The 11,815-nt window shown below is 42.3% G+C and overlaps 1 protein-coding gene across 1 annotated transcript; it reads left to right on the top strand.

The window, feature by feature from the left end:
* The first annotated feature begins 796 nt into the window (after window positions 1–796).
* On the top strand, window positions 797–9,019 carry LOC146693076 (aquaporin-4-like). Its single transcript, XM_085431181.1, has 5 exons — window positions 797–831; window positions 3,622–4,069; window positions 4,199–4,363; window positions 5,211–5,291; window positions 8,783–9,019. The coding sequence occupies exons 1-5, from the start codon at window positions 797–799 to the stop codon at window positions 9,017–9,019; spliced, it is 966 nt and encodes a 321-aa protein (XP_085287307.1).
* The last annotated feature ends 2,796 nt before the right edge of the window (window positions 9,020–11,815 follow it).

The following is an 11,815-nucleotide window of genomic DNA, read 5'->3' as shown; positions in this document are numbered from 1 at the left end:
AGAACTGAGTTTTGTTTTGTTGAGTTTTTATTTAGGATTTGAAATCGCATTATCAAAATTTGGGTGCTAGAGAGCGCATGATGAGTAATAAGGGATGACTCAGAAGTATGAATAAAATATGTCTGACCTTAGCCATATTTCCTAAATGAAAAATATATGAGCTATGAATTGCTGTTTACCATCTCCAAGCTCTGCCTTCAATCTTCAATTGTTAGCTGCGAGAATATTCTTCATAAAATGTCTTAGTGGATCATTCTCATTGCTTCATGTCAGTGTTTTTTGGTCGGCCTTTTAGGACAAATGGCTTTGAGAATATAAAACTGTAAGTCTGGGCTGGAATCGCATGCTCTGTCTGATCTTTTCTGCTCGTTGTGCACTATAAAACTCACATTAATTGTTCAGTACAGTTCAGTTTTATTTATAAAGTGTCAGTTCACAACAGAAATCACGCAGGTGTCAACCTCAGTAGTACAAGGAGGTGGTGCAAGACCATGTATAGGACCAGTACAGGGCAAAGTCACTAAATCCTACATATTTCCTGTAGGACTGTGAATAGTACCTAAGACTCTTGAACATGTAATCAATCTGCATGAGCCCTTCTCTGTACCCCTTCTATGCCACCCCACAGAAAAATGTTGGAAACGCCCCTGCTCCACAGTCATTTCATTTTCTGCCATTTCTGCCCATCGAGGTCAGACCAGGCCAAGCTAGACCCTAATCACTAACAGACAAACTGTGCTTTCACGCACAGAGCCCCGCTATAAAAGCCAGAAACAGCCGTTCTGCTGGTGGAGTCATGACGGAGAGCGGCGGGGCTCTGGAGCGCCTGAGGTGAGTACACGCGTAAAGACTCACCGGAGCTGCAACAACACGGTAGGAGACGTTTTGTTTGGGCCGACACATTCGGTTTTAGCTTCCAGAACTGATTATAGAGCAAAATGTTATATTGCTGAAAAATATCAATTTCATACTTTCAACTCAGGTTGTTTTAAATTATATATTCACATTAAGGCCATTAATGGTAATAATATTGTTGGTTGTAGTTTACATCCTTATTTTAATGCTTATTTTGTTTTAATATAAATTCGTTAGTCTGGATATTCAATTATTCCCGCTAAGAAAAAAATGAATTATTATCATTATTATTATTTTACTGCTGCTGTTGAGAAGCGATAGAAGGCTTTCATGTCTCTTCTCTTCTGTTTACATTGTATAAATAAATGAAGGAGCAACAGTGACAAACTTATAGGAATAAAGGATATTTTTAATGGAACAGAAAGGCAAACACCTGCATCATAATCATTTAATCCGCCCTGAGTGTTTGCCTCTCTGTTCCATCTCCAAATAAATAAATAATAATCCTGCAGGGAATCTGGCAAATAAAATCCGGGCTACTGTGGGTCACATTAAAAGCTTAATGGTGCTAAAAACAAAATGTTTTCTAACTTGAGAAATGAAGAATTTATTTGTTTTTGAAGAAAAGGATCACATTTACATGTTAGTGTGAGTCCAACTCAGGACCTTCTTCCTGTGAGGCAAAAGTGCGCGACAGACTTTTGAATGGCCAGCAGGGGGCGTCCTCAGCGGTTGCAAATAGAGTTCCAGTTTTATGGGGCTCATGTTTCTTGCCCCGTGACCTAAACACTTTCCTGATAATTTTATGGGTTTCATGTTCACTTTTAGATTATATTATGTAGACGATATGTTCAATATTAGCAGAAAAAAATGATTTTCCAGGATCTGCTCACTGGATTTGTCAACATCAACTTTTTAGTGGATTTCACAGTGAAACTCTGTTTATGGTTTGTATCTGCAGTCGTGTTCATTTTGCACCCAGAACTCATAACCACTGAGGGCTGGAACATAGCTGGGCAGGTTTTGCCTTCAGCTCTGCTCCTTACACTGCATCTAAGATCTAACAACCTTTTTAAAACACAGCATGTCTCGTAAATAAAATAAGACCTCTGATTTTACATAAACTCTGATGTCTATTTACATTTTATGTTGTGGGTTAACCTTACTAACTATAGCTGCACACAGCAGTACATCTAAAATGTTTTCTGTACTTGGATTCCACATAAACCTTCAAATGTATGACAGTAGCACTGTTTTTGTGCACATGCTACAAAATCAAAAAGAGGCCCACACAATTATTGCACTGTGTGAAATTCTTGGCTCGGATGGTATCACATTGTTCCCAGATAGATCAAACAGACAAAGAAACCACTGTGATCTACAAACAAATGAGTCTGAGAGTCTTGGTGAAAGACTGATCTGGCCATGTGTGCCAGATCTGTGGCTCTGTCGGTGTTGTTAGTGTACATGCTTAAACATTATTACCAAAAAGCTAGCTTTCAGTCATTTATCGTCTGCAGCAAAGATTGATTTAATGTCAAAGTATGTGGTTCATTAAAATAAATTCATGAACATCTAGGTTGAAACCAATTAGAGTCGCTAATGAGACAGTGGATCTTTGGATCGCTCCCCATGGTTTTTATCTTTTTTAATTATCTGCAGGGTCTGCTTGACCCTCCAGAAGAGTCCCTGACCCATCATTTGTCCCGTTACAATTTGTATGCATTAATTTGCAGTTTTTGATCATTTATCATGATGTAATTAAGCAGATTTTAGTATACAGCAGCATCCTTGTGTGGTCAATTACAAATGCAATCAATCCAAAAGCTCAGATAGAAATTTAAAAGGCATTTGAAAGCTAAAAATAGAAATGAGGGCAGACTGTGCAGAGTGGGCAATTCTCCACACTGGTTCACGCCCTGAAGGGCTCTGTAAGCTCAAAGCCCACTGTGTAATTTTCTCACTGCAACTAATTACAAAAAAACATTAGTTTGTTAATCTGGTATGCACCATTAAAGCACGGGAAGTTGATAAAGCCTATTAAGTGGGATATTCCTTATTAGCTACCTGGAAGCACCATCTCATGATGAGGCCACGAGTCAAAATCTAGTTCATATTAAGTTGTTTAGTAAATATTATTAATGTTGTTTTTGTTAATATGCACCTGGTGCCCTTACCCCATCAGCCAGGGTAGGCATCTGTGATTTATTTATTTATTTGGACAAACACTAAAAACATCACACTTTCAGAAACTAGAACATCCACATACTTTTTTGAGCCATGCTTGACGAGTTAAATCTTGATTAGGCAGTCTTAATATTACATGAGAAGAAAAGTCATATAATAGAATAGAATAGAATAGAATAGAATAGAATAGTATTTCCCTCCTTGTAGATTGCATTGATACAGTATAATGATAGTAATTCTCAGACCCCCTCAGCCTGAATAGTGTGAACTTGTTTATCTGCAGTGAAATAGAAAGTGAGCTTTCCTGTCACACAGTTTACAAAGCAAATTAAAGCTCAGGCCATGGTGCAGAGCAGAGAAAGGTTCGGTCCACAGTGGGTGCAAGCACAGAACCACTCAAGCTCAAAACTAACAAATGAGGTGGCCAACCTGCTCTACTCTCTCTCTCTTTTCAAATGCAGGTGAGCCGCACTCATCGTGACCATTTTGAAACCAACACGTTGTCCATGTGTTATCTCCCCATTAAAAGGCCACAACCCCCTCTCACAGCATGTTTCCTGTCTCTACGCTCTCTTCCAGGAGGTGTTGCTTTCCCTGTAAACCACAGTCTCAGTCCTGGCCTCCATCGTGCTTCACTCAAGACAAAGCTATGACTGCCTTTAAGGGCATCTGGACCAAGGAGTTCTGGCGCTGTGTGGCGGCTGAGTTCTCTGCCATGCTGATCTTTGTCCTGCTTGGCCTCGGTTCAACCATCAACTGGGGCACTGAGGATCCCCACCCCCCCGACCTCGTGCTCATCTCTCTCTGCTTTGGCCTGACTATTGCCACCATGGTGCGGTGCTTCAGCCACATTAGCGGGGCTCATATCAATCCAGCGGTCACAGTAGCCATGGTTGTGACCAGGAAGCTGAGCCTGGCTAAAGCAGTCTTCTACCTCCTGGCCCAGTGTGTGGGAGCCACAGTTGGGGCGGCCGTACTGTACGGGATCACCCCAGCCGCTGTTAGGGGTGGGATGGGAGTCACTGAGGTAAGAGCAGGAGTGTGTGTCTTTAAATGTGTGACTATGTGTGACAGTTTTATTCTCCACTACCGACCTTTTGCCTGTGAATACATTCATCTGACTACATGCTCACGTGAGTGTGTTTTACTCACACAGGTGAATGACAGCATCTCTGTGGGTACCGCCCTGGTCGTAGAAGTCTTCATCACCTTTCAGCTGATCTTCACCATCTTTGCCACCTGTGACCACAAACGTAAAGATCTCAAAGGTTCATCTGCTTTGGCTATCGGCCTTTCTGTTTGTGTTGGTCATCTGTTTGCTGTAAGTACCCAGACACCTGTGCAGTGATTCATCGTGATGTGGGAGAACTTCAGTTCATTGTAATCATGAACAGCTTATTATGTGAACATGTTACAGATTACTTTTTCAAAGCTCAGTTCACCGCAGAGTGGATACGACACTTCAACATCACCCTTTGGTTTGATGGAAAACCTGAAGCATGCATGCTGTGTTAATTCATAAGTGTTATGTAATAATTCTAAAGCAGAATCAAAACTATTCAAAGAGGAACCAACAGCATAAAGAGGAAGGTCCAGTTTAGTCTCTCACGTTACTGCAGCTGTGATGAAGCCACAAAAGCCAACCTTCAATTATGTGATTAACTGTGTGATTTGTAGTGTAGAGATAGGATTTACATTATTGATGTATGTAATTTAGCTCCAGTGAAAGACTCCAGTGAGCACTGAGCTGTGACTGTTAGTGTGGACAGTGAAAGCACTTTGATTTGCTTGTTTCAGTCCCTCAGTCGGTTAGACGACTGAATGGTTACTGAGTGTTTTCACAAAGTCAGGAGAACAGGATGGAGCCAGATGTGACAACACTTGGTAGATCATCAGTTTAAGAGACAGGTCAGTCCTCCAGCTCACAGTAGTCATCGGTGCTTGAATTAAAGGCAGCTGACCTTCTTCTTAAGCTCATGAAAACGTTTCACTGCTTATCCAAGAAGCTTCTGCAGTTCTAAAAGCTGGTGGAGGTCTTTAACCACTGCTTGTGAGAGCTGAAGCATCTTCAGGCTCCTAAAACGAAGCCCAGCTGTCCTTAACTCAAACCTTTAAGGCTTGTTGTTTTGCTTGTGAGGTTCATAGCCTGGTTGTGACTGTTCCCTCAGATTCCCTTCACTGGAGCCAGTATGAACCCTGCTCGGTCCTTCGGCCCAGCGATGGTCACATGGTCCTGGGAAAACCACTGGGTAACAACATTTTGATTAATATTCAAAATGCAGAGTGAGTGCACCTTTTGCCATTTTGAAAGTAATTTCAGTCCCAAATATTTTTCAGAAATTATACAGTTAATGTGTGGAAATAGTTATAGGCATAAATTCAATAAGAATCTGCAGTTGCCCTCAGCTTTATGGAGCTTTGTAGGGAGTTTCAGGTCATTAAGAGTCTGGTCCACAATGCTTTGTTTTTATAGCGTCGTTTCCAGCAGCAGGCATGCTGTTTGACACTGTCTGCAAGGCAGCACACGGCAGCAACACAGCTGCATTGATTAGTGCTGTTTACAGGAAGTCTTCATAGCAACTGCAACAACAGCTAAACTGGAGACGTCTCCATACAGATACAAATAAATGATGTGTTTACCTGTTACAGTTTGCATCTTTATATGAGTTACAATGTGTTGTGTTTTTTCCTGTTCTTTAATCGTTCTTCGGCGGTTTAACGGCTTCGAGGTTACAGCTGACAGCAGGCCTTTGCGCTGCTTCCCTTGAAGCTTGTCCTGTGTGTTCAACCTCTGCTAATATTATAGTTCGTTCTTGGTTTGTAAAACATGGCCGTGTTCTAGCAGCAGACCTGTCCGTGTGTGTGATCGCGCACATGCGTCGACACATTCATAACGAAACTGAGAGGCCTTCAGCTGATCGAGGTGATGACGACCTTTGTGTCACTGCTGAACCTGATTGATTATGTTTGGATAAGTGAACATAAGAAAAATAACTGTTTTGTCTGTTGGATTCGTACATCAGAGGCTGTAGTGGCGAATTTCTGTCCCAAGCTTTGAAAAAATCATTCTTCCAGTTCTTAATGTGAGCTGTTCGGATTTATTTCTGACTCGTACATACAAACAAAAACCGATTTGCTGCTGCAGCGCACACTCCCGTCCTGGCTCACTCTAACCTGCTACCACACATGCGCTGTAATGCTTTCTTACCCGACACAAACGCGCAGCATTTATTCTCTAACAACATGTTATACAAAATCAAACATGTAGCATAATAACTGAAACAGTATCAAAACATTTCTCTATAGATGGGCTCTAACAGAGGTGACGATGCGTCGTTTGTGCGTCAGATTGTGTTGATATCAAACTCATCTTGCAGCTGATTCTGTTAGTGTTGGTGATTTCAACCCTTTTTGGATGCGATGGGGGATTTTGTACCAATGTGGCCAATGCCAGCTTTTTGTTTGGAAAGTTTTCTCCAACAACAAAGACGAATTCTCTCTGAGCTCTTTTCGACAATAAGCAGAGAAACTGAAACGAGTCTGCGCTGCTGTCCCGACGCCTCGTTAGTATTCTGGGTCTTTGTGTGCTCTTTCAGCTTTGAAGTCATTTCTTGTTTAGATTTTGATCTTGGAGATTGTTGTAGTCTCTCTCCTTTGTACAGCTTTGATATTCTTTCTGCTTCTCATCATTTTCACACAGCACTGTCTCGTTTCACAGGGAGACACTTTCTCTTTCATTTCCTCTGCCTTCGCACTTTTACCTGTACCTGCTGCTGTGGGGCTGGCATCGCTGGATTGGATGTCACTGCTGTTTTAGTTCTAACTTTGTAACTTAAGACAGTTCGGTGCTTCTGGTATGGATGAGTCACGTCCCCTCCAGACTTTAAAAGGAGCGATTTTCAAAATTAAGAAACCAAAGAAGGAGATTGTGAAGTATGCGCTACACACAATGTGTCTGTATTTATTTGACAGTTCTGCACAGGTAACAGTCCGGTCCAGCTCTCTCTGCCGTCACTATATAGACAAAGAAAGAAGACCCTGTCATCACACAGTCGCCACCACCTGTGGCTCACCTGCCTCCCGGTCCCGCCCCCTTGAGCTCACTGCACCGCTTCCCCCCTGCAGCTGCGCCAGGCAACACTTAGACTTGGTTTAAAAGTAAAACTTTGTTCTAAAGACATTTTTGGCCTTCATGTGTAAATTTCTCTCGTCTCCAGCTGGTTGCAGCTGCACATCCCTGAGCCTGGCCCTGCCCGAGGAGGCTTCCTGTTAGAAAAGAGCTTTTCCTTCCCACCGTCTGCTCACAGGGGTTATTTGATTTGGGGGGTTTCTCTGTATTATTGTGGGGTCCTTCCCTTACAATATAAAGCACCTTGTTTTTGTGATTTGGTGTTATATAAGTACAATTGAACTGAACTGAATTTCAGAATTTTCTTCTTCAAATATCTCTGCAAACTTCTGACCAAAAGAAATGGGATGTTGGGTTTTCTCAGTGAGACGTGCTTCCCACTGCACCACACTGCCACGCTGGCATGCAGGAACAGTAAGCCAAAAATTCACAGTGTAACAGGACATGATGTGAAAATGTTCTGGATGCAGATGCTGCAGACAGTCTGTACATGTTTGCTCGGAGCTCCAAAACCAGAAGTTTGGAAACGAGTTCATTGTGAAGTCAGAATTTCTCTTAAGTGGTTTATTTGATCTGTTTCCACCTACGTGAAAAACAGGATCTGGGCTGGATTCATTATTGATTGATCATTATATTTCTGTGTCACAGCGCTGCAGGATACATCAGCCAAGCAGCAGGAAAAACATCAATGAGAAGTTTTGAATTCTAGCTCTACTTTAACAAGTACAGCCTTTAAATGTCTTTTTATCCTCATATTTTAGCCCTTAAGGCCGTTTCTAACATATAACATTGTAAGTAAATGGATATTTGAAGTGTTTTGTTTATGGCACAGCTTTTCATCAGTTTGAATTTATCACAGTAAACACTGCCTGCCAGTCCAGCAGAGCTGTGAGTCCGTCACATAACTAGAATGTTTATTGTCATCAGTTCAGATGATGGTGCTCTCAGCTGTTAGCACCACTTTGGCCTTTTTGTCTTTCTGTGTGGATTTTCTTTCTATCTGTATCTTCACTTACATCAGTGGCCTGGTTCAGGCGATAATGGGCTGCCCGACACTTTCCTTAGATGCGGCCTGAGAAAACCAAAGTCTCATTACTTATTCTGTTTTCTCCTTTTCTATAACAAATCTCTGCTCCAGTGTTTTTGTTTTGTAAGCTGAGACAGTGATGCAGCAGCACATCATGGCGAGGCATTTACACAAAGTTTGATTTTGTTATTAAAATAGAAGAAAAAGCACTTAATGACTGAAAAAAGAAGAAGGAAACGTAAAGAGCAGGATTTATCTCATATCTCAGCAACTGTTTTTCTGTGAATTTTGTACAAACGTTTAATTTTGTTGATCCTAGGACTTTGTTTCCAACATGATCTTTGATCTCAGCACTTCAGGAGTTAAATATGTGAATTCCTTTTGAACTTTACCTTGAAAATTGGAAATATCCTTCCTTTACTAAAACAAGTTTCTCTCGTAAATGTATTACTTTGATTTGAAAAGTTCTTTGTTGTCTTGGTTTGTGTTGTTTAAAGTCCCCGAGCTCTATTGAAATGAAAGCGCAGACCTTAGTTTGAGCATCCTCGGGATCACCTGTGTGTTCTGTGTTTTCCGTGTGCCAGGTGTACTGGGTGGGTCCGTCAATGGGTGGCACCCTGGCTGCAGCTCTTTATGAATACCTGTTCTGCCCCGACCCAGAGGTGAAGAAACGCGAGACTTTCGTGAAGACGCCCTTCACTGCTGCTAAACAACGCCAGGATTCAGCCACGGCCCAGGAGCCTCTCTTCACTGTCATGGATGTAGAAAGAGCTGAGAGGAGGGAGAGGGAGGTGTCTGGGGAGGTGCTGTCCTCTGTGTGACTAGAAAGAAAAGAAAGCACCAATGCTCCAAATGCTGCAGTCTGCTCCTGTAGACGGGCGCATTAAAACAGTCATGGTTGAAGCAGGAAGACTGAACACTTCACGAGGGGGGGGCTTCTTCTTTTGGCAACCAAAAAGCTTGTGTTGGCTAGTTTTAAGTAAAGGGCTGCAAGGCTTTCAAAAGAAATGCTGTAAATAAAAAGAAACTGCTGAAAGTGTGTGTTTGTGCTCATGTAATATGGATTTCCAGTTTTCTGTGTGGCAGGAAAACTGGGGACGTGAAAGACAAACAGCAACCATGAAGTGACCTTGTCCCACCCTCAGTAACACTCCGGGTAATATGGATGCAATACAACGTCAGTGCTGAGCTCCCTGCAAACAAACACTCTCTGATTCTCTCTCGTCTTCAGTCTGAGTGTCATTTCTGCCGACTTTCTGCCAGAAAACACTGACGCGCTTAAAAGTCAGCGCTCACAGCACGCGCACTCCGGTGTTTTATGATGTCAGCAGCCAACAACACTTGTTAGAGTCCAACATTAAGTTTTCATAACCTCAATCTTAATTTATTCATTGATCTTTCTGTTGTGCTCACAACATCAGGGGGTTGCAGTCTTCTTTTAAAGTGGCATCAAGTTCAACAAAAAAGAAAGACGACGCCCTGTGGAGCCTCCTCGATTTTTCAAAGACAAAAAACTGCATACCACATAAAAACATTTGACCCCTTTGAAAAAGGGAAACAGTGCTTCGCCAGCAGAGGTGAAGCGCCGCAGAAGGAGATGTGGCTCATAGTTTAGCCAACAATAAACGTATTAATCCCGCTGTAACTGAAACTGGCTTCAGTTCAGCTGGGCCACAGCAGAGGCTGCTGATAACTGTATGCCTCATATCGCTGTGGACGAGGCCCTGAAGGGTCTCACGGAGACAATCAAAACCATGAAAACTGTCCAAAGAACTCGATATATTGCTTCAACCGCTTCTTCACAAACATGATGAAAACATGCACTTCATGGAATGAGAGGTAGGTGGGAGCCGAGTGCTTTTCAGTATAAGAGGACGATAAATCCTGGTGAAGAAAGTACACCCTCAATTCAAGGACATGTTTCATTTAATCGTCTGTTCCTCGGCAGACCTTAAATGACTTAAACACAACCTCAGTTCAATGACAGCAAATGTGACATTGTGCCACGTCTTTATTTATTTTACAAAAACTAAGTCAAAGTGTAAGAAGACCAGCACACGTCCTGATTCAGTGGCTTTAGAAACACCTTTAACAGCATTAATTTCAGGTTTTCTTACATCATTCATTCATTCGTTCCACCACGGCCGTGGTTCACAGTTCATGTGAAGTGTTTGAGTCCCTAAACACGGTGCTCTGTGTTACGGACAAATGACTTTGGTCTCACATTGAGGTTTGACAGTTGTGGTTTGCTCAGACTTTTACTGTGCTGCCATGTTTTTAGAGAGAAGAGTCGTTTCACTGTTCACTGTTTTTGTTGTTGTTGTTTTTGGAAATTTCTCCAAGAGTGGTGCAGTCTGAATTTTGTGAGAAGAATGAATATTTTCCTCTAATCTTGTCTTTCTCACTATAAGCGATAGATTTCAAATTACTTGCAGAAGGCCATACAACCTTTCCCCGACTGATAGGAAGGAGTGATGGCTTCTCATGACCTCAGGTGTGTTTTGTTCACCTGAGGTTGTATTTAACTAATTTCAAGACCTGCTAATGATGAGAACCGCTGATGTGAAGCTGTTATGGGGTAATGTGGCCTCTGACTCTGGTCCCTGTTGGCCCTCGCTGTGGTAAACCACAGTCGTTGCTGGTAAATTCTAGATTTGCTCTAAAATCTTATTTTCTGTCCGGGAGTCTAATGTCTGCAGTCTTGGTTTGGTTGTTTTGTGCTGAATTTGCAGGAGCTGTTCATGACACTGAAACATTCACTGTACCTATAGTGTAATAATCTATTAAACACTCAAGTCTGGAACATGAGCTGGATCTACTAAGCAGCACTGCTCACCAGCTGACTGGACTGCACGGTGGCCTCATTCCAACTATAAGAAACTGCAAAAATAAACTGTTAGTATCAGAGTAGCAGTAGAGCCTCTTATGGCCCTGTGACTGCAACACTCATTACAGAGCAGAACAACAAACTGCCAGATCAATGCAAAACTGCGATGTGTGAAGTTTGGCCTTGAGGCTTGAAACAGATTAAGTTTGCATTTAAAATGTGTGAGTGTGAGTTGTTGTGCTGATGGGAGGGAAGCAAATTTAAAAAGATTGTTCTTCTTAACAACTCTGCAATAAATCTCTGACGAACAGTTCAGCACAGAAAGTGCTTTTAATGTATGAATATAATACTGGCCTGCAAAAGATGCTCACCTCGTCACTGCTGTACTGACAGTGTGTTGTTATTGCCACAGCTTTCACAGCAAACAGGTGTACTGTTGCCCTCTGTTGGTAACAACAGCAGCGAGCACTGCTTTACAAGTTTCAATCTCTTGACCAGGATCGTCCCACTGCAGGCATCGAGGGCAGGAGTCCTGCAGGTTTCAGATGTGTCCTTGATCCAACACAGCTGATTTAAATGACTAAATGACCTCCTCAACATGTGTTGTGGTTCTCCAGAGGCCTGGCAATGAACTGTGTTGACGCAGAGTGAGATCTAAAACCTGCAGGACACCGGCCCTCGAGGCCTGGAGTTCCCCACCCCTGCTCTCGGCTATGAAGTGTAAATGAACACTTGTTGGATGTGTTTTCACTCATGTATTGCTGAATAATATTGCACAAGTGTTGTAGAC

Source organism: Copadichromis virginalis, linkage group LG15, assembly GCF_057382275.1.
Source record: "Copadichromis virginalis isolate Kocher_CV1m ecotype Utaka linkage group LG15, C_Virginalis_male_GT1.1, whole genome shotgun sequence".
In the NCBI taxonomy this organism is placed as follows: domain Eukaryota; kingdom Metazoa; phylum Chordata; class Actinopteri; order Cichliformes; family Cichlidae; genus Copadichromis; species Copadichromis virginalis.
Note: the sequence above shows the minus strand (reverse complement) of the source record. Positions and strands in the feature narration are given on the sequence as shown.